Here is a 23,358-nt window from a genome sequence, read left to right as displayed (position 1 = left end):
TAATTGCTAGAGCATGTGGTAAAAGTATGTTTAGTTTTTTAAGAAACTGTCAAACTGTCTTCCAAAGTTGCTGTATCATTTTGCATTTTTACCAGCAATGAACGAAAGTTCCTGTTGCTCCACATTCTTGTCAGCAAAACTCCCTTTTGAATTAACTTTTGGGCTTCCCCGGTGGCGCAGTGGTTGAGAGTCCACCTGCCGATGCAGGGGACACGGGTTCGTGTCCCGGTCCGGGAAGATCCCACATGCCATGGAGCGGCTGGGCCCGTGAGCCATGGCCGCTGAGCCTGTGCGTCCAGAGCCTGTGCTCTGCAACGGGCCACAGCAGTGAGAGGCCCACGTACCGCAAAAAAATAAATAAATAAATAAAATAAATAATGAATTAACTTTTGTCAGGAATGTGAGGTCTGTGTCTAAATTTTTTTTTTTTTTTGCATGTAGATGTCCAGTTCTCCCAGCACCATTTGTTGAAAGGAATCATTCCTCCATTGTATTGCTTTTGCTCCTTTGTCAGAGACCAGTTGAATGTATTTGTGTGGGTCTATTTTTGGGTTTTCTATTCTGTTCCACTGATCTCTTTGTTTATTCTTTCACCAGTACCCCACTATTTCCATTATTGTAGCTTTATAGTAAGTCTTGAAGTCAGGTAATGTCAGTTCTCCAGCTTTGTTCTTCTTCAATATTGTGTTGGCTATTCTGGGTCTTTTGACTCTCTGTATAAACTTTAGAATCAGTTTGTCAGTATCCACAAAGTAACTTGAAGGGATTTTGATTGGGATTGCATTGAATCTAGATAGATCAAATTGGGAAGAACTGACATCTTGGCAATACTGAATCTTCCTATCCATGAACATGGAATACCTCTCCATTTATTCTTTCATTTTGTTCATCAGAGTGGTGTGGTTTTCCTCATAAAGATCATGTACATATTTTGTTAGATTTTTTTTTTTAACAAGAACTTTATTTGATTCTTATGAACACACTCAAACTGAGAACAACCAGTCTGTGGGATTCAGAATCCAGTCAGTCCTCAGGGTATGCAAGGCTCTTCTGTCTTTGGGTTCATTAAACCTCTGCAGAGATTAACTACAACTTCACCGTATGAAACATTAGCTTGATTTACAAGTGTTTCAACGTTACAGCATCGTCTTTTATTTTGATCACTATCACAAACAGCTTTATGATTTCGCTTCTGCCTTTGCCATAAAAATGTTAAGATGAACACTACAGTTGATCACTCAGGATCAGCTCTATCTCTTTATAAGAAATGGTATGGATTCATTTTCCTGATTGTAAAAACTATGTTATTCATAATATCTCTCTCTTCCCCTGGGCTGCCAGGAAGCTCAGAACCAAACTGAGGCCTAATTACAGCAATCACACTCAACTTCACAGTAAGCATATTTGTTTCCTCCCTTCTCTTCTACCTCTTTTCCCTTTCTTTCTTTCTTTTTTAAATTAATTAATTAAATTTTTAAAAATTAATTTTTATTGGAGTATGGTTGCTTTACAAAGTTGTGTTAGCCTCTCCTGCACAGCAAAATGAATCAGCTGTACACATACACATATCCCCTCCCTTTTGGACTTCCCCCAAGTTAAGTCACCACAGTGCATTAGGTAGATATTTTGTTAGATTTATTCCTGAAGTATTTCTTTCTCTCTCTTTTTTTTTTTTTTGGTGCTAATGTAAATGCCATTGTGCTTTAATTTCAAGTTCCACTTGTTAATTTTTGGTAAATAGGAAACGGATTGACTTTTGTGTATTAACCTTGTGTCCTACAACCTTGCTATAACTAATTGCTTATTAGTTCCAGGAACTTTTTTTTTTTTTTTTAAGATTCTTTAGGATTTTGTACGTAGATGATCATGTCATCTGCAAACAAAGACTTTTTTCTTTTTTAAAAATTTATTTCTTTATTTATTTATGGCTGTGTTGGGTCTTCGTTGCTGTGCGTGGACTTTCGCTAGCTGTGGCTAGCAGGGGCTACTCTTTGTTGCGGTGCGCAGGCTTCTCATTGCGGTGGCTTCTCTTGTTGCGGAGCACGGGCTCTAGGCATGCGGGCTTCAGTAGTTGTGGCTCGCGGGCTCAGAGTACAGGCTCAGTAGTTGTGGTGCATGGTCTTAGTTGCTCCGTGGCATGTAGGATCTTCCTGGACCAGGGCTCGAACCTGTGTCCCCTGCATTGGCAGGCGGATTCTTTTTTTTTTTTTGCGGTACACAGGCCTGTCACTGCTGTGGCCTCTCCCGCTGCGGACCACAGGCTCCGGAGGCGCAGGCCCAGCGTCCACGGCTCACGGGCCCAGCCGCTCCGCGGCATGTAAAATCCTCCCAGACCGGGGCACGAACCTGTGTGCCCTGAATTGGCAGGCGGACTCTAACCCACTGCGCCACCAGGGAAGCCCGGCAGGCGGATTCTTAACCACTGCGCCACGAGGGAAGTCCAGCTGTAGGATTTTTGTAGGTATTCTTTATCAAATAGAGGAAGTTCCTCTCTGTTCCTAGATTACCCAGAATTTTTATCATGAATGCGTGTCTGATTTTGTCAAATGCTTTTTCAGCATCTATTGCTATGATCATATAAATATATTGTAAATTTTTTTCCTGTATGTGAGTCATTTTCCATGTCACTTATGGGTTTTTGCCCTATGGGAGTTGTAATTTCTATCCAATCAAACCTGCAGTCTTTTTGCAGTCTAAGAAAGGCCTTTCTTTTTCCGAAGTTGTAAATATATTGTCTTGTATTTTTCCTTGAGTACTTCTGTGATTTTATGTTTTACGTTAATCCATCTAAAATTTGTTTTCATATATGGTGTGAGGGAACATCCCATGTTTTGTCTACCCAGCAAAGCATTTTTTTTTTTTTATCAAAGTATAGTGGATTTACAATGTTGTGTTAATTTCTGCTCTATAGCAAAGTTAATTTCTGCTCTATAGCAAAGTTAATTTCTGCTCTATATACATTCTTTTTAAATATTCTTTTCCATTATGGTTTATCATAGGATATTGAATATAGTTCCCTGTGCTATACACTAGGACCTTGTTTATCCATTTTTTTTTTTTTTTTGCGGTGTGTGGGCCTCTCACTGGTGCGGCCCCTCCCGTTGCGGAGCACAGGCTCCGGACGCGCAGGCCCAGCGACCATGGCTCACGCTCCCAGCAGCTTCGCGGCACGTGGGATCCACCTGGACCGGGGCACGAACCTGCGCCCCCTGCATCGGCAGGCGGACTCTCAACCACTGTGCCACCAGGGAAGCCCTATCCATTTTATATATAATAGCTTACATCTGCTAAACCCAACCTCCCACTCCATCCCTCTCCCACCCCCCCTTCCCCTTGTCAACCAGAAGTCTGTTCTCTATGTCCGTGAATCTGTTTCTGTTTTGTAGATAGGTTCATTTGTGTCATATTTTAGATGCCACATATAAGTGATATCATATGGTATTCGTCTTTCTCTTTCTGACTTGCTTCACTTAGTATGATAATCTCTAGTTGCATCCATGTTGCAAAAGAACATTATTTTGTTCTTTTTTAATGGCTGAGTAGTACTTCATCGTATATATGTACTACATCTTCTTTATCCATTCCTCTGTCGATGGACATTTAAGTTGCTTCCATGTCTTGGCTATTATGAATAGTGCTGCTATGAATATAGGGGTGCATGTATATTTTTGAATTATAGTTTTTTTCTGGATATATGCCCAGGAGTGGAATTGCTGGATCATATGGTAATTGTGTTTTTAGTTTTTTGAGGAACCTCCATTCTGTTCTCCATAGTGGCAATTTACACTCCCACCAACAGTGTAGGAGAGTTTCCTTTTCTCCACACCCTCTCCGAGTCTGTTATTTGTAGACTTTTTAATGATGGTTGTTCTGACCAGTGTAAGGTGGTACCTCATTGTAGTTTTGATTTGCATTTCTCTAATAATTTGTTATATTGAGCATCTTTTCATGTGCCATTGGCCATCTGTATTTCTTCTTTGGAGAAATGTCTATTTTTGTCTTTTGCCTATTTTTTGATTGAGTTTGTTTTTCTCTTGTTGAGTTGTGTTTGAGTTGTGTTTGTATATTTTGGAAATTAAGCCCTTGTTGGTTGCCTTGTTAGCAAATATATTCTCCCATTCCATAGATTGTCTTTTTGTTTTGTTTATGGTTTCCTTTGCTGTGCAAAAGCTTATAAGTTTGATTAGGTGCCATTTGTTTATTTTTATTTCTATTGCCTTGGGAGACTGACCTAAGGAAATATTGGTACGATTTATATCAGAGAATGTTATGCCTGTGATATCTTTTGGGAGTTTTATAGTGTCATCTCTTGTGTTTAAGTCTTTAAGCCATTTTGAGTTCATTTTTGTGTGTGCTGTGAGGGTGTGTTCTAACTTCATTGATTTACATGTGGTTGTCAAACTTTCCCAACACCACTGCTGAAGAGACTGTCTTTTCTGTATTGTATATTCTTGCCTTCTTTGTTGAAGATTAATTGACCGTAGGTGTGTGGGTTTATTTCTGGGCTCTGTATTCTGTTCCATTGATCCATATATCTGTTTTTGTGCCAATACCACACTGTTTTGATTACTGTAGCTTTGTAGTATCATCTGACATATGGGAGGGTTATGCCTCCTGCACAAAGCAATTATTTTGACATTTCTTAAATAAATTATTTCTACTCCATTTTATTTGAATGCCAATTTTATCATTTACTACTTTCCTGTATTCAGGTCTATATTTCTCGGTTTTTAAAATTGTGTTCAGGGACTTCCCTGGAGGTCCAGTGGTTAGGACTCTGCACTTCAACTGCAGGTGGCACAGGTTTGATCCCTGATCAGGGAAATCCCACAAGCCATGCAGAGTGGCCAAAAATTAAAAAATAAAGTAATAAATGAAATTGTGTTCAACTTACCTGTCTATTCCAAACAGTCACCTTGGTTTCATTACTGAAGCTTTAGGGTAATTTTTAATCACTTTTTTAAAAAAAATAAATTTATTTTATTTATTTTATCTTTGGCTGTGTTCGGTCTTCAATTGCTATGTGCGGGCTTTCTCTAGTTGTGGCAAGCAGTGGCTACACTTTGTTGTGGTGCGCGGGCTTCTCATTGCGGTGGCTTCTCTTGTTGTGGAGCACAGGCTCTAGGCATGTGGGCTTCAGTAGTTGTGGTACACGGGCTCAGTAGTTGTGGTTCGTGGGCTTAGTTGCTCTGCGGCATGTGGGATCTTCCCTGACCAGAGCTCAAACCCATGTCCCCTGCATTAGCGGGCAGATTTTTAACCACTGTGCAACCAGGGAAGTCCCTAGGGTAATTTTTTTTTTTTTTTTTGCGGTAAGTGGGCCTCTCACTGCTGTGGCCTCTCCCATGTGGAGCACAGGCTCCGGACGCACAGGCTCAGCGGCCATGGCTCACGGGCCCAGCCGCTCCACGGCACGTGGGATCCTCCCGGACCGGGGCACGAACTCGTGCCCCCTGCATTTGCAGGCGGACTCCCAACCACTGCGCCACCAGGGAAGCCCTAGGGTAATTTTTAAATGTGTTGGGGCAAGTCTCCTTGTGGTAATTCTTCATTTTCAAAATATTTTTAATTTTTTTCACCATCTATTCTTCCAGTTGAACTTATTTGTTTCTGTATCAAACTCTTTAAACATCCATTGGGATTTTAATTAGAATTTAATTGAGTATATGTTTTACGTAGAGCATTGAAATTTTTACTGAGATCTATTAAGTTTTCATTATAGGAACACCATATGTTTCTATTTCCTTGAGTCTTGTATCCTCTAATCTTTTGAACAACAACAAAAAATTTGACCCAATAATTCTAAACTCAGCTGAACTTGAAGGCAACAAAAACTTGATGAGGCTGCGGAGTTCCCTGGTGGTCCAGAGGGCAGGGCTTGGTGTTTTCACTGCCGTGGTCCAGGTTCAGTCCCTGGCTGGGGAACTGAGATCTCGCAAGCTGGGCTGCATGGCCAAAAAAAAGAAAAGAAAAGATTTGCATATGCAAGAGCCAAGAAAGAGTGCCACACATACGCTCAACTTAAGTTACTTGGAGATTGTCTTCGTCCATTCAGGCTGCTGTAACAAAATATCACAGACTTGTTGGTTTATAACCACCAGAAATTTATTTCTCACGGTTCTGGAGGCTGGAAATCTGAGATTAGGGTGTCAGCTTGGTTGGGTGAGACCTCTTCCAGGTCTCAGATTTATCCCTGGATGCTCGCATAGAAGAGGTTGGTGGCTCTGTAGGATCTTTTTTATAACAGCACTAATCTCATCATGAGTGCTCCATGCTCATCACCTAATCATCCCCCAAAGCCTCATCTACGAATACCATCACCTTTGGGGGTTAGGATTTCAACATATGAATTTGTGGGGGGACAGGGAACAGAAGCATTTTACTCTAGACAACCTAAAGATCCATCTAAATAATGCAGAAATAAGGAAGTAATGCTATAAAAAGATTAGCGATAAATCAGAAACCAATTAGACATGACTACATACAGCTAATTATTTTAAATATAGCTGCAAAATAGCATGCACCAGTAATTTTTGAAAAAGCAGATAAATACTATAAAAATTATTGATTAACTATAAAATTATGCAGTGAAACGACCAGGTTGTCTGAACAAAAACTAGGAAGCAGTTTGAGGAGGAGTCTGAGGATATAGTGATTGATTTTCTCTTAGGTCAGTTGATTGATGTTTAGTTAAAGGTATTGATAGGGCTTCGCTGGTGGCGCAGTGGTTGAGAGTCCGCCTGCCGATGCAGGGGACACGGGTTCGTGCCCCGGTCCGGGAAGATCCCACATGCTGCGGAGCAGCTGGGCCCGTGAGCCATAGCCGCTGAGCCTGCGCGTCCGGAGCCTGTGCTCTGCAACGGGAGAGGCCACAACAGTGAGAGGCCCGCGTACCACAGAAAAAAAAAAAAAGAAAAAATAGGTATTGGTAATTAAGTGTAGGTTCAAGAGGTTTTTTTTTTTAAGTGTCAAAGTAATCACGAGTAGAGTGGACTTTTTTGTTTTTTTTTACTAAAATGAAAAAAATTAAAGTATAATTTAATTATACCTAATTAAGGTATAATTTTAGTGCATAAATCTGTGAATTTTGACAAACTCATTTAGCTGTGCAACTATCACCACAATCAAAATGTAGAATACTTTTATTACCTGCAAAAGTTTTCCTGGGCTCCTTTGTAGTCAGCTCCCTTTTCAACCCCAGCACTTGGCAACCACTGGTCTGTGTTCCTCCCCTGTACCTTTCACCTTTTCCAGAATGTTCTATAAATGGAATCATACAGTATGTATGTACCCTATTGAGTCTGGCTTCTTTCACTTGATATAACGCATGTGAGATTCATCACATTGTAACAGTAATTGTTCCTTTTCACTGCTGAGGAGAATTCCAGTGTACAGATGTAACACAGCTTGTTTCTTCATTCTCTTGTTGAAGGACATTTGGGTTGTTTCCAGTTTTTGACAAATACAGTTAAAACCTCTCTATCTGTACAGAGAATTACCTTATTATATTGCCAGAAGGGGGAAAAGGAAAGCAGAGTCCACAGAGCAAGAGATAAAACAAAACAAAGAAAATAGAAAGCACAAAGTAAGATGATAAAAATGAGATGCAACTATTTGTAACAATAACAATATTGTTAAACTTTCCATTAAATGACGGAGACTTGAGAGGAAAAATATGGCGCCAAGTTTAGGCAACTAAATTTTCCCTTCCTGAAATTTCTTGAAAGGGCCAAAGAACTATCAGGATAGAGGCAACCTCGAATCAGCCCTATTTGTTAGGGAGCTTTGCCAACCTTACCGCCCCCCTGCCCCGCCCCCCCCCCCCCCCCCCGCAGTTCGGCACATTTTCATATATCACGTGTTCTATTCACACACACCACACTCCAAATTACCTCCCCAACCCACCATCTGCTACAGAGGAAATTTTTCACAGTATCAGAGCATAGTATAAATAAGGAGAAAAAACAAAGATTTGTCTACCGTGGTGTTCAGACAGGACCTGACTGAAGGATGCTGCCAGGAATGCTCTTGGCTCCCTTTTGAGGAGATTTAATGAAGGGATTTAATGAAGTCTTATAATTTAGGGAAGTAGAGACTAACCAACACAAGTCCTCTTTTGTCGCTGTTGAGCAGTCGTCTCAGGAAGGCCTGTACCAAGAAGCCCATTGAAGCTGAGTCCCCCTAAAATTGAGTTCCCCCACTGAGTTTATGATTAACCTTTCTATCCCAAACTTTATTTGCTTTCCTGTCCTGCCCCCTGTTCCCCTCAGGATTGCAGAGTATCAAAGAAAAGGGGGATTTGAAACTGAGCAGGACCCTGTGGGGCCTTCCCAGGTACAGAAGCTCCTCTGTGTCCCCTGGTTTTGTTTGTAGAAAAAGGCTTTCGTCTCCTAGGCCTTCCCTGAGTTCCAAAGAGCAGAGACTCAAGCAGTTCCTAGTTAAGGAAGCAAGGGAATGCAGAAACAGAGGAAAAGCAGTCAAGAAACAAAAGTTCAGTGATAAAACAGAGTTCTAATTCCTCCTCAAGGGATATACAAAACAATCGGACACATACCCTTTTCTGCAGTAACTAAGACCCCCACCCTGGTGGAGGATGGTGACTGTGTGCTGACCACAAGCACGTAGGTCCCAGACTGGCTGGAACCAGAAGACTGAGGATTAAGATCCTTGAAACACCACCCAGTTACCTCACCACCAACCAATCAGAAGAAAGTCATGCCCCCTATAACCCTCACCCCAAATATTGCTTTCAAAAGCCCTTCCCTGAAACACATCTGGGAGTTTGGAACTTTTGAGCACGAGCTACCTGTTCTCCTTGCTTGGTACCTGCAATAAATGCTGCACTTTCCTTCACCAGAACCCAGTGTCAGTAGATTGGCTCTGCTGAGCAGCAGGCGAGCAGGCCCGAGTTTGGTTCTGTATCACCACGGTTACAGGGAGCCATGCCTGATGTCAGCCTCCGGTTGTGGGGCTCCTCTTTGCATGGAGCCCCAGGAGGGACATGGGCAGGTCCCGTCACACACTAGGTGGAGTTGGTTAAGCTTTAAATTATGCAGAATAGGTTGAGGCATATAATCTCTGAAAAGGTGAAACCATGGAAGGCTGGGAGAATTGGGGATGAGCTTGCGGTTGAATTGGCCTTTTGTAAACTTAATTTATGGATAGGGTTTGGTCCAATGGAGTAAAGTAGAGAGGGCCATTCAAGCAAGGGGATTACAAAAGAAGACTCAGATAGAACTGAGCTTTAAAAGTTCTTAAATCATGTGCATATGAGAACTATCAGAGAAGATTTTTGAACTGGGGAATAAAATGTTATAAGTAGTGTTAAAAAGTATTAGAGTGGCACAATTATACAAAGTAATGTTATAATATCAGTAATAGCTAGTTCTCCCCCTGGTAAGAGTTTTATTATTCAATCTACACAGTAGCCCTATGATGTAATTATTATTATCTGCCCCTGTTGAAAAACAGAATCTAACCAAGTAAATTTAAGATCTAATTGGCTTTATTAGGTGATTCACGAATCCTGCAGCATCCCACCTAGCAACTAGAAGGGTGCTCTAAAAGGTTGTGTGAAATGGAAGGTTTTTATAGGAAGAAGGGTAGGGCAAGGGAGCTACTAGCAAAAGGAAAGAAAGGATTATTTCTTAGGCCAGGATTTCTTTTGTGGGAGGACGAGAACAGTAAGGGTTTTACCATGTGGATTGCCTCTTCTTCCTCTGGAGGATGGATAGGGTGCACTTGTCAGATGAACTCATTGGTGCTGACCAGAAAATTCCAGATAGGTTGATTAAGATAACATTTTTGGTGTTGGATATTAAATCTAGGTTTCATATCTTGGGCTTTAGCACAAGTGACGCCATTTTGGGCCTGTGGTTTTTAACATCCTGTTTTGCACAAGAGGAGATATTGCAGGCAGGGTGATCAGTTAAGGTCCAAAGGTAGTAGTCTGAGTTCTAGATTGTGAAGGAAAGACTAAAACTGTAGGACTGGAAACAGAGAGCAGCAAGTATAAGATGGCTCTATGGGTGTCAAGCCTAAGTGATTCAAAAGAGCAAAGTCACCAAGCATCTCTCTTTGTTTTTACTCCTTATCTGTACTGTACTGTAGGTCACGGCTTATTGATTAATTGGTTATACTGAAATAAAGTATAATGTACTAGTGTGGAAGACCAGGAAATATGTTTTTCACTAGCTTTAGCGTGATTTCTAGTTTGATTTTTTATTTATTTTTTGGCTGCAGCGCATGTGGCATGCAGGATCTTAGTTCCCTGACCAGGGATCGAACCTGCGCCCTCTGTAGTGGAAGCATGGAGTTTCAACCACTGGACCGCCAGAGAAGTCCCTGATTTCTATTTTTAAATGCCAGAAAACAAGCAAGGCTAGATTTCTGGTTGGAAAAATGTTATTATGCTATTAACATTTAGATTGTGCTGTACGTTAGGTTGTTCTATTTTATGAGCAATATTTTCTTTTTATGAACATTCATGCCTAAAATATTTTAATGCTTTGGGGATAACTCAAGAGGTGTTTTGAATTTGCATGCTACTTTATTTTTGATTATTTTCGAATGTATGTGAAAAAAAGTGGAATTCTGGTGAATTTTTTAAAATGTAAAGTGATTATGGTGATACACAATCAAATTTAGATTTTTCATTTGTTCTTAAATTAAGCCATAGAAATATTGTATTTCCTTTTCTACAGACTAGAGGAAGAAATGAGATTGAAAGGACATTTCCATATCTTTGCATTGAATTGACTCCAGCTAATTGTATTGTGTAAAGAAATTTTTATTTGGTTGTTAAAATAAATATATTAAGAAGGTAAACAAGTCAGAAACCTAGTTCCTCAGGTTGATAGGCCTGAGGCTTGCTTGCTTATTTGATTCATTCATTCATTCCAGAAATGGTAATTGATCATTTGTTTTTGAATCCTCCATTGTTTTCATTGTTTACCTTAGAAGTACAATTCAATACAGGGTGAAATTTATTATAAAGACTAGTTATGTGGCCTTTGGAAAAAGCTATTCCAGCTTGCTCATCCCAGACTGAATCTAACTAGCTGTATGGTCTTGGGTTCTTAGTTTTCTTGTAAGTGGAAAGAGCAGTGGGATCTAGAATTTCCATTAAAGTCATCCAGTTTTAAAGGTTTCTAAAAAAATTTTTTTAAAGATAAGTTTTGTGGAACTCACCAGTGTTGTTTTGTGGTACCAAAAGGCATTTGTGTTGACAGTGATTGAAAATGAATACCTAGATTTAAGTCTCACTCTACCACTTAATTAACGTAGTGGTATTAAAGTTAGTTAACGTTTACCCAGGATTTACTATGTACCAGGAACAAATTTAAGTGCTTTACCTTTATAATCCTTTAATGCTCACAAGAACCCTGTATGTGAATTGCTATAATTGTACCCATTTTACAGGTTAGGAAATTGGGGCATCAAGAATTTAAATTACCTCCAATAAGAATCAGTAAATACAGAGCCAGTGTTTGGACACAGGTAGTCTGAGACCAGAGCTGGTATGATTACAGTAGTGCAATCCTGTCGACCCCTTAATCGCTCAGAGATTACTTTTTTAAATCTGTAAAATGAGGCCCATGTTCACTCTTTCTTCTTCGCTGGTTTGTGTGAGGCTCAAATACGTAATGCAGAGGTTCTTGAAATGTTGAACTGAACCAGCAGTGTCATTCCTACCTGGGAACGTGTTCAAATGCAAATTCTGGGGCCCCATTCCTAACCTTCTGACTCAGAAACTAAAGATGGGGCCCAGCAATCTTGTGTTTAACAATTTGTGAACCACTGAAATATTAAATGTTGAACTCATAAAAGAATATTTACAACACTTATATAAAAACAAACTAACAAAACCCCCCATGTATCCCCATCTAATGAATTGCAAAAAAAAGTTCACTGTATATTAGACCCACACTCATGCTTCTCCCTAATAGTCGGACACCACAGCCCCACCCTGGAAGTAAAAGTATTCTGAAATGAGTGTATTTTATTTTCATAATTTTTTCCTATAGTTTTACCACATATATATGCATATTTTAAAAACCTCATTCATTTAGTTTTCCAAGATTTAAAATTTTATCTAAAGGTATCTGTGTATATCGCTCCTGTATTTTTAAAAAATTTGCCCAACATTTTGTTAGTGGTATGTGTGCAAAGAATGTATTCATTTTCCCTGCTGTATTCTATGTTTGAATATAACATAACTATTTCCCCATTTTCCTTTCAATGGACATTGGGTTGGTTCCAGTTTTTGCTACTACAAACACTGCTACTATGAACATTCTTACATATATTTCTTGGTACACTTGTGCAAGAGTTTCTCTGGGGCACTGGTTTTCAAATTGTTTGACCTGAAATCTATAGGAAGAAATGCACTTTACATCATAATCCAGCAATTTCAGCTTGCTTGTTATAGTATAGAGAAATACAGTGGACTTTTTTTTCTTTTGTATATTGACCAAAATTGGGTCCTAAAACCTCCTTAACCTCACTCATTAGTTCTAGTAACTTTTGTAAATGCCTTAAAATGTTCTGTATAGATGACCAAATCATTTGCTAATAAACACAGCTTTATGACATTCTTTCCAATTAGTAAGCTTTTAATTTCTTTTTCTTGCATCATAGCACTAGTTACAACCACATTAAAATGTAGAATAGAGAGCAGATATCCTTGCCATGTTCCCAGTATTAGGGAAGCATATTTAATATTTGACAGTTCAGTATGTTTGCTATAGATGTATCATGTATGCTTTTTATCAAATTAAAGATATTCATAATTTGCTGACACTTTATCATCAACGAATATCAGATTTTATCAAATGCCTTTTCTGCATCTATAGAGATGATCATATTTTTTCTCTCTTTTTATCTCAATGTGGTGGATTACATTGATTTTTTTAATGGTCCTGGAGCTGTTTAGAGGTGTGTTGTTCAGTTTCCAAATATCTTGGGATTTTCTAAATGTCTTTCTGTTATTGATTTTTAATTTAATTCCATTGTAGTCAAAGAACATGCTTTGTATGATTTGAATACTTTTCAGTTAACTGGGACTTTTTCTGTTGCCTGATCGGCATCATTTCTGGGTCTTTTTCTATTGATTGCTTTTTCTCCTAACTATAGGTGATTATTTCCCTTCTTCCTTGCATGTCTTATAATCACGAACTGAATGTCAGACGTTGTCAATTTTATCATGTTGGGAGTTTGAGCCTTGTTCTGGGATGGAGTTGAATTATGAGGAAACTTTCATTCTCTCCAGGTTTGCATTTGATCTTTATTAGGTGGGATCAGCACAGCCTGTAGTCTGGGGCCAGTTTGGTTGCATTACCAAGGCAATACTCTTCTGAGTACCCAAGCCAGTGGCCACATACCATAAGGTTTCTTGGCTCTGGTTGTGGAGAATGTGAACTGTTCCCAGCTCTGTGTGAGGCTTGGGAATAGCTCCTCCTTTTCTTTCCCAGTGGTTCTTTTCCTTGCCCTCGGGAATTTTCTTCACACGCATGGGCTGATCAGTAATCAGCTTAAGCTGGTAGGGAAACTTAGGCAGCCCTCACCTCTCTGATTCTCTGCTCTGTGTGTTATAGTCACCTTGACTTCCCTGAATTCTCAACTCTCTTGCCTCACCTTAGGGTGACTCCTGGGCTGTGTTTCAGCTTCTCCTCCCTGCACTTTTGCCTGGAGATGCAACTGAAGATTTCCCTCATCTGCTTCCCTTCTCTCAGGCATCACCCTCCTGTGTTGTATGCTGGTCAGTGTCTGAAAACCACTGTCATATTTTTGTCCATTTTTTAGATGTTCAGGATGATAGTTCATCTGATCCCTGATCCCTGCGGTCCACTTTGGCCACAAGTCTAAATGAATACGTATTTTTAAGTTGAATAGAGAGAAAAATATTCCAAATTCATACCGAATTTCCAGTGCAAATCGATTAGCCCAGAGTTATGTATCTTTTTGATTTCATACTTCTCTTTTCTGTTATGGTGAAGAACCTTCCAGAGACATTACCAATACTTACTCATTTTTATGTTTCTTTTTATTTTATTCTTACAGTAACCCTGAGGTAGGCAAAATACCAGGTTACAAATGTCACTTTATTGATAAGGAAACTGAAGCCCAAAAAATTCAATGCCTTTCCTGAGAGTCTGCAATGGTGGGTTTTTGGCCAAGCTGCAGAAAGTACCTTCAGTAGCCTGACTGTAATTTGGTGTCACCTTGGTCTGGTACACACCGGGCTTCCATTTCTTCACTTATGAAACAAGGAGGTTTCCCAGATCTCTTCAGTGTCTGGCCTTCTCCTCAGTTCTCTGCTTTTCCGATTCGCCCTTCGCTCCCAGCCACATGTACACATTCTGTTTTCTCATGGTGCTTTCAGCAGGACGTGACTCTGGTGTACATAATACGGGAGAAGCTGTTCTAAGACCCTCCTGAACGCTCCCCGGAGGCTAAGGGCGACCAACTGAGCTTGTTCTGGGACAGGCCCTGTGGAGACAGACGTAAAAACTGCTGCCTTTGTATTTGCATTTTCAGATTGGTGATATTAAATTAATGGGTTTTCCAACCTGGTAGGGGATCATTCATTTTCTCAGTTTATCTGTGCTTTGTCTCAAATTTCATGTACATATGGAGAAAATCATCACTAACATTTTTGACTGTCATTTCAAAGTGCTTGTTCTAGAGTCTGCAATAATTGGTGGCTCTTATCTTTTCTTTTCTTTTCTTTTTTTTGGCCTCACCACCACATGTGGGATCTTAGTTCCCCGACCAGGGATCGAACCTGAGCCTCCTGCAGTGGGAGCGTGGATGCTTAACCACTGGACCACCAGGGAAGTCCCGGCTTTTATTTTTAGATTCTCTATGCCTCAATTATGATTTCTGTCCATAAGGTAGATGCCGCAAACTCAGCCCAGTCTTAGATCTGACCATTTTTATCTTAGTTCTGTCTCATTTTTATTTAATAAGAATGCATACCGAGAAGAACCTGATAATAATACCTTATTTGATTAGGGGAAGGTGTTCTGGACTTGTTAGTAAGTTAATTTTTTTACTTCCTCATTAAAAGCCTGCCATAGTTGCCCTCTGATTTTTTTCTCTTTTCCTTTTCCTTTACAAGAAAGAGATCAGTTGAAAAGCATAGAAGCTTAGTAGAAGTATAAGCATGGCAACATTAGAATGTGTACTTTCGGTGTTATACCCAGATTGAGAGTGCTATAGTGAGTCCAGGATTGAGGCATCCTTGGTATTCTGAATAACACCCTGACTCCTCAGTTGAATCACTGCAGAAATGCTCGGAAGGGGCAGCAAGAAAATGATTAAAATACTGAACTATTCCCCGGTTCTCGTGCTGTTTCTAAGGGGCGCTTTGTACTTAGCTGCCTGCAGTTAAATGCATTTGCTGTCCTTAAGGACATCTGCCTTTCGTTATCCAACTTTACCTTGTTAGGACTGTTGAGGCTAGCTTGTTCCGTTACCTGTACAGACCTTCCTGATCCCCAGTTTTCATTGAATGACTTCCACTGTCCTGTTGGTGAGGGCAGTTGTGTCCATCTTTGAGGACGTGCCTGCCTCCATGCCCGAAGTGGGAAGCCAGACAGGGCAAGAAAGGGGGAAAGGGAAGGTGACTGCCATTTACCCTGTGTCTACCAGGGCTTGTCATCTTCCTAGAGGCTCTGCTACATTCTCCTCTTTGGAAGAATATACTGGTGCCTCCATTTGTTACATAGACAAACTGTGGGGAAACTCCTGGTGTTTGCAAAACAAAGACTTTCTATTCTGCAATTTTGAGTTGCCTTGTTTTAGCTTTACATGTTTCATGTAAATTTAATTTCATACTAATTTAAATGAGATGGCTTGGAGGTAATCCTTTGGTACCAGTGAGGAAATAAATAAACCATAGTTGAGTTTATATCTGTGAAATCTCTCTCCCATTAAAGATATATTTATCTGTTCTAGCCACAAATAGATATAATCCTTAAAATAGAGATTTCTAAAGAATAACCAATGAACCGGTCATTAAATCTCCTAACTGGTCATTAAATTCTCCTAAAGGTCTAGAAAACGAAGTTAAGAATCCTGTAAGAGCTGCTCCTGTGGAGTACTGTTGGTGACAAGTAGAAGCTGTTCCTATCTGACAGCCCCTGACTTGGATGACCAGTCTGGAGCCTAATTGGAATGGTCAGCATAAAACCACATTTTTTTAAAACTCCTGGGGTCATACTTCCTGTTGAATCTGATTGTCTCATCCTTGTAGTAGACTGGAATTAAAGAGCAAAAGAAAAAAGTCCACTTGACCTTCTAGGACATTACTGCATTGACCCCAGGGTGAAGATAAAGACACATGTGCCTTTTTAGTCTTAATGGTTCTAATGGCTGAAAGTAGGCAGATCAAGATGATAATGAGAAAGAGGAAGTTTGATCATCTTGATATTCTGAATAGCAGACAACTCAAGTCAGGACCTCGTTCTGTGTTTGCTGTATCTTTCTTTCATAGACGCTACCAAACGCCTAATAGAAAACGTCATGTTTTAGTTAATTCTTCAGGGGGTTGTAATTTGAGGATTCATGAAAACCTAATTTATCAGAAAGATTAACTACTAGCAGCCCATCGACCTTTCATTGTCAAAATCAATCCTCGTATTGGGGCCTATCAGAGACTATTCTTATTCTGTTGGTTTCTTGTTGCATAATGCTAAGACCTCACATTTCTTCTCTTTTTTCCTCTCTCATGAAAGTCTAGTTTAAAAGAAAAGGCCAGGCCAAATCAAAGATTTGGTAAAATGCAAACTACTTTACATTTGTAGACATACTGTCTTATCTAGTTGGCTCTGCAAAATTATACTTTTGCGATATAAACAGTAAGCTGCTCGGGGCAGAATTCCAGCAGCTTGTCTTTCCCAACCTTGCACGTAGCAGCCAGCAAGGCGGTTCATACACAGCGACTGACTCCCTTCTCTTGTTTAATTTCCTCAGACAAAACAAGACATTGTGGTGGTGCCTGCTGATTCGAAACGACACAACTTGTTTCTCTTGCCTCTTATAACCTCGTGAATCAGAGGCTGTTGGAGCCATAGGGTCTCTTAGAGTCATCTGGTCCATGCCTTGTTTACAGATGGGAAACTGAGGCCCAGACGAACTCATCCAAGGTCATTCATGTGTAACTGATAGAACTGAGTCTGCTTTGTTTAACCCAAAGGGTTTCCTTTACTTCTCTTTTCTCTGTCTTCCTCTGTAACAGTTATTCACATTCTAGGGAGAAAACATGATCCACTGAGCATGTGAGTTGTATGCTTGTTTTTGAAATAGCGCAAGATGAGCAGACAACATGATCACCAACCTGTATTGGGGTGGCCAGAAAGTTTGTTTGGTTTTAAGTAAAAATAAAAGACATTTTTCATTTTCACCAAGAACTTCACTGAACAATGTATTCACTAACAGAATGAAATTTCTGGCCAACCCAGTGTGATAAAGAGTGTTTGGGGAAGTTGGGGTCTCATTTAATGAGAGAATTCTAAGGCAGACAACATACTGAGACGCTATCAGGTTCTTTTCTTTGCTGCCAGGCTCTTCCAGGGCATCCCTTTGGCATCGTGGACCAGCCTGGTAAAATAGGATGAATGGGTCTTCACAGGACAGCGTCAGTAACAGCTCTGCTGCTGGTAGAGCTGGGCTCCTCTGGGCAAGGTGCTGACCCCTTCTGAGTCTCAGTTTCCTCGTTAAATAATATGGTAATTGGCACCCACTCCATACAATTACTATATTCCATATGGAAGTGAAATCATAAACTACAACGGAAATGAAGTGGATTAAGGAGGGAGATGGGGAGGGCGTGGTTCTAAAGTGCATCGTTGGCGTAAATAGATGACATTGTAAGTGACTGGAAAGCTTGTTAGTACTTCTGCCCAAAGGCACGCAACAGGGAGTACAAATGCCCTCTAACTGGTGACTTGTCACTCCAGCGAAAGGCATTGTTGAAGAATGTGTTTCCCATGTGAAGCTCTTTGAAGGCTTGGGTTGGAAAGGCAGATTCTCACGTGTAATTAGCAAAAGAGAGGCCAGAGAGGTGATTTGATAATCCCTTTCATGAGTGGTGGGGAACCACACCTGCTGCTTCTGAGGGAAGCAGAATTACCTTGAAGTTTGTGGAAGAAGTGGTGAATAACTGAATCGATTGGTGGGTTTTATAAAGGCCGCTCTTGTGCCTTGAGCACCTTCTTTGGGCCTCATCCAGTGCCTTGGAATGTGAAAGGCACAAAGTAATGTGTAACCAGGTCCCCATTCATGAAGGGTTTACCTTCTCATCGGTGGCAGCTCATAACACAGGATTATCTGTGATTTAAAGCCCAAACCGTGTTAAAGGAAAAATTGCGGGACATCGGAGAAAAAAAGAGATCCTTGCAGGGTGATAGGGAGTCAGTAATCGTTTGTCGAACTGCATCGTGAATGTGAGCTTTACAGTGTGAGGAAGAAACAGATAAGCTGTCGTTCCAGGCAGAGGTAAACCGTGAGCTGAGCACAGAATTTAGGGGAGGTTATGAGTCCTGACTGGAGCAGAGGGTGGAATTTGGCAGATGGTGGAGGCAAAGGTGGAGAATTAAGGCCAGGATAATTTCGGGAGCACTTTGATTGTCAGGCTCTGGAATCTAGGGTTTAAGGAAACATAATAGTCTGTGTGTGTGTGTGTGTGCGTGTGTGTGTGTGTGTGTGTGTTTACAGCAGTCCTTGGTAGGTGTTTGTAGCTTGGAGCTACAGTGCCAGGTGCTGCCTTTGAGCGTTCTGCTTACTTTCCTGGTGACTAAGGGCGAGGAAGAGGTGAAGCTCGGTGATTACACAACACACTGTGACACAGCAAGCTCTCTACTTCCTGATTCCATCTGCTGGCGGGGCCAGTGGGAGGAACCAGTTTGGGGGGAGGCAGTGAATGGGGGGCTCGAGGGATTCAGGGATGTGAGATCTACATTTTCTGTGGAGACCCAGCAGTATACCTAGTGGGCAAAACATTTGAATCAAGTAGCAGTTAGACGAAGGAAGTGAACCTCAGTGGATCAGTAGCTGTGGCCTCGTGGCCCACGAAGAAGTCTAGGAACCAGGAACTAACTCCTTCTGAATGCCTGATCTTACTCTGAATTCATATTATAGTCCACAGGCTCAGTAGTAAGCCAGTTCCAGTATCATCTGTCCAGACTTCTGTGCCAAGACTACAGAAGAACACATATTTGGGTGATTCTCTTCAAAAAGAGAGGCCACTTGAAGAACATGGGGCTAGAGGTCTGCTCCTTCTGTTCTGGGATAGATTGACTGTGATGAGCCTGCAGTCAGGCTGCTGATCTCGGCGCATCGCAGGCTCAGGAAAGAGCAGTAGAGGTACCATGATTGGGTTGGATACCTTTCTTCCCTTCTTAATGACCCTTGTGGCATCTGGCAGATGGTTTGATGGATTGAGTGACCAGCCTCATGTGCTCATAAGAGCCGCAGAGATGGGGAACGTCGTGGGTTCCTTGGATGGTCAGGTCAGTGGTTAGAACCGAATCTCTAAGGTGATTCTTTTTCCCTGAAAGGATGCAGCTCACTCATCATGAGAGAGGGCAAGAAATAAATCTACCTTAAAAAAAAAAAAAAAAGCTTCATCGAAGTCTAATTTATATACCATAAAATCCACCCACTGTAAGCATATAGTTCATTGATTTTTAGTAAATGTGCAGTGTTATATGACCATCACTACAATCCAATCCAGTTTTAGGGTGTTTCCATCTCTCTGTAAAGCTTCCTGGTGCCTGTTGTGCTCTGTCGCTATTCCCACCCCCAACCCACGAAACAGTCAGCTGCCCTGTGTCGCTGATAGACTTGCCTCTTCTGGACGTTACAAGGAAATGGAAGCCTAACGTATGTGTTGTGCACGGGACTTTCATTTCGCATAATGTCTTTGAAGCATCCGTGTTGTAGCATGTGTTCGTATTTCATTCCTTTTTATTGCTGACTGATATTCCATTGTGTGGACACACCACATTTTACTTCTCCACTCATTCTTCAGTGGATGAATTGTTTCCAGTTTTCAGCTGTTGTGAATGATGCTGCTATATTGGTTTCTTGTGGCTGTCCTAGCAAATTACCACAAACTTGGTTGTTTAAACAAGAGGATTTTATTCTCTCGTAGTTCTGAAGGCCAGAGGTCTAAAATCAAGGTGTTGACCGGCTGTGCTCCTTCTAGAGGCTCTAGGGGAGATTCCGTCCTTTGTCTTTTCTAGCTTCTAGTGGTTGTGCCAGTCCTTGACTTGAGGTCATGTTACTTCCACCTCTGCCTCCGTCCTCATGTTGCCTTCTCTTCTGTGAGACTCTCAAAACTCCCTCTGTCTCTCTGTCATCTGGATACGTGTGATTGTGTTTGGACCACACCCTGAATTTCCAGATTAACCTCCTCTCCATATCCTTAACTAACTCACACTTTTTGCCACCTGAGGAAACATTCACAGATGCCGAAATCGGATGTGGATATCTTTTGGGGGCTATTATTCTGCCTACCACAACAGCTATGGATATGCACATGAAGTTTCTGTGTCAGCACGTTTCCATTTCTCTTTGTAGATAACTGGGCGCGGAATTGCGGGGCTGCGCGTACATTTATGTTTAACTTTTTAAGAAACCACCAAACCGTTTTCCGAAGACGTTGTGTCATTTTATGTTCCTACTAGCGATGCATGAGGGTTCCAGTTTCTCCACATTCCTGCCAAGTCTGCCTTTTAAAAATTAATAGCAAAAAAAAAAAAAAATTAATAGCCATTCTGGTGGGTGAGAAGTTGTATCTCGTTGCGGTTTTAATTTGCATTTCCCTGATGACTAATGGTTGTTTGACGTCTTTTCTGGTGCTTATTAGTCATCATATATGATTCTCGGTAAAATGTCTCTTCAGAGCTCTTACCTATCTTAAAATGGGATTGCCTTCTTCTTTTGGAGTTACAAGAGTTAGTCTACTGTTTTGTATGATTGTGGTCCAGTCATTGCCAGTCCTAAGGACTGTGGTGATGGAGGTCACCTTGGGGGAACCCCATTTCCCCAGGGTACCTAGAGCTGGGGCGAGGCAGCCACCCAGTGTTAGTCTATTACTGGGGGGGTAGGTGGGGCTCACACGTGGTCCGTTGGGGGCCTGTTACTGTGTCTGGGAAGCCGGGAGACGGCTCGCCCTATGCCCTAGAGATCATAAGCTCGGTGGTGTTGTAGGCTGATAACTCTTATCACCATTTTAATTAAGGAGTTGTTTCTGTAATAATATATTTACTATATCTCTTCCCGTACTAAACTATTAAAAATCCCTGGTACAGGAACCACATCTGTGTGTTTCAACACTCTATCTCCAGTCTCTAGCACAGTATGTGGTACGTAGTAGGCAACCAACCAATATTTGTTGGATGGGAGTATGACTGTAACATACCAGTAATGGGAGTCCAGGAGGATGCCCTCTGCTTTTCAGTGGGGGATTCACCTGAAATGATTAAAGAGAGGATTATTTGTTAGAGGAGTGGTTCACTAACCACCGAATGTGCTCTTTGGTGACTCGTATTATTATTTTTTTTAATGTATTTGGTGACTTGTATTTTAACTGCCACTGATGCCATCATGTTCCTCTTTTATTTCTCCTTTCCAGCAATCTATAACTACAATGCCTCTCAAGATGTGGAGCTGTCCTTGCAGGTTGGAGACACGGTTCACATCCTGGAGATGTATGAGGGTAAGTCTGGATGGCCTTCTGCCAGACATGGAGCAAGGCCCAAACAGTAGAAGTTACTTATTCATAAGGCACTTAGAGCAAATATCAATGTGCTTTACATCTGAAGTGATGCTAGTAAAAATCCAGGAAGTGCTTAGGGTATACAGTTTTGGACTGTGGGTGTTTTCAAAACAGGCAGCTGAGTGCATGAGCGCAGACATGCCCAGAGGCCAGCATCAAAATATGTGACTCTGGGGAATTCCCTGGTGCTCCAGTGGTTAAGACTCTGCGCTTCCACTGCAGGGGGCATGGGTTCGATCCCTGGTTGGGGAACTAAGATCCTGCATGCTGCGCTGTGTAGCTAAAACAACCAAAACCAAAACCTGTGACTCTGCATTTTGTGAGGTTTCAGTGCTGTTATACGTATGCCATCCTATTTAATTCTTATGGCAATCCTCTAAGGGTGGCAGGGCAAGGGTTTTTTTCTAATTAAGAAAAAATATGTATTACTGACTTTCAAAAATATAGAACTCTTAAAAATTACACAAGTTAACCCATGCTCACTTTTTTGTTTTTGTTTTTGTTTGCGGTACGCGGGCCTCTCACTGTTGTGGCCTCTCCCGTTGCGGAGCACAGGCTCCGGACGCGCAGGCTCAGCGGCCATGGCTCACGGGCCCAGCCGCTCCGCGGCATGTGGGATCTTCCCGGACCGGGGCACGAACCCGTGTCCCCTGCATCGGCAGGCGGACTTTCAACCACTGCGCCACCGGGGAAGCCCCATGCTCACTTTCTTAACGTAGTTGAGAAAACTGCTGTTCAGAGTAAATAAGGTGCCTCACGTCATACAACTAGTGACAGAGCCGCATGAGATGAAGCACTGCTGATTTCTAGCGGCTTCTCATGAAGCAAGACCTTAATACATGAAAGATGCTATCTATTCATAAGTACTGAAAATAAATAGGAAAAGCATATAATTCAACTTACATTCTAAAAGGCAAAAACATTTATTTCTTTGTAAAATTCTCTCAGATAAAATAATTAAATAAACCGATAAAAATTCAGAAAAAAATGTGACTGGATGCAGAAGGGCCTGACGCAGCCCTGGCTCCGGAGGAGACATGCGCGCCTCTGGTCTGGCGGGAGCTCGAAGGAAGCCCAGCTGCTGAAGTGGCTCTTTCTTCTCAGCACTAAATGTTCCCAGACTCGGGGAGAAATGAGGGAGAGACTTACTTGGTGTTGCTGAGATTCCTTCAGAGAATTAGGTCCGGACGACTCTAGGTCTGGAAAGCCTACGAGTATATTTCCTGCAACTAGGTCGGGCTGGGGAGGGGGTCCCAGTTAACCTGTAAGTGGGTTGTTGGGCAGTTGCCCAGGGCTCCCGGGTCATCTGAAGAGCACAGGTCATGTCTGCACCCCCACCCCCCAGGCTTCTCGCTCCAACTCAAGCTCTCTAAATCCTAACGGGACTCATCCACGTATCCACATTTCTAATCCAAATGCCCAGAGCACAACAAACATGTCTCTAGGCCCCTAACATTGAGGATCAAAGCAAAGAACATTGAGGGTCCGTTGATTCTCTCTGAAGATTGGGGCAGGCATGAGGTGGGAAGCTAGGCAGATTTTTCTCATAGGGTAAGGCTTGTTAGGACAAG

General features: G+C 41.5%; 1 protein-coding gene across 1 annotated transcript in view; it reads left to right on the top strand.

Moving 5' to 3' along the window:
• DOCK5 (dedicator of cytokinesis 5) overlaps positions 1 to 23,358 on the top strand; it is a 216,285-nt gene that overhangs the window by 38,694 nt on the left and 154,233 nt on the right. The window contains exon 2 of the mRNA XM_022595031.3: positions 21,644 to 21,727. Within this exon, the coding sequence (XP_022450739.1) occupies positions 21,644 to 21,727 (84 nt within the window). The remainder of the gene's footprint in view (positions 1 to 21,643; positions 21,728 to 23,358) is intronic.

This window comes from Delphinapterus leucas, chromosome 6 (genome assembly GCF_059928025.1).
Source record: "Delphinapterus leucas isolate spDelLeu-1000000601 "Yukka" chromosome 6, BTC_Dleu_Yukka2, whole genome shotgun sequence".
In the NCBI taxonomy this organism is placed as follows: Eukaryota; Metazoa; Chordata; class Mammalia; order Artiodactyla; family Monodontidae; genus Delphinapterus; species Delphinapterus leucas.
This window is presented reverse-complemented; position numbering and strand designations above follow the sequence as displayed.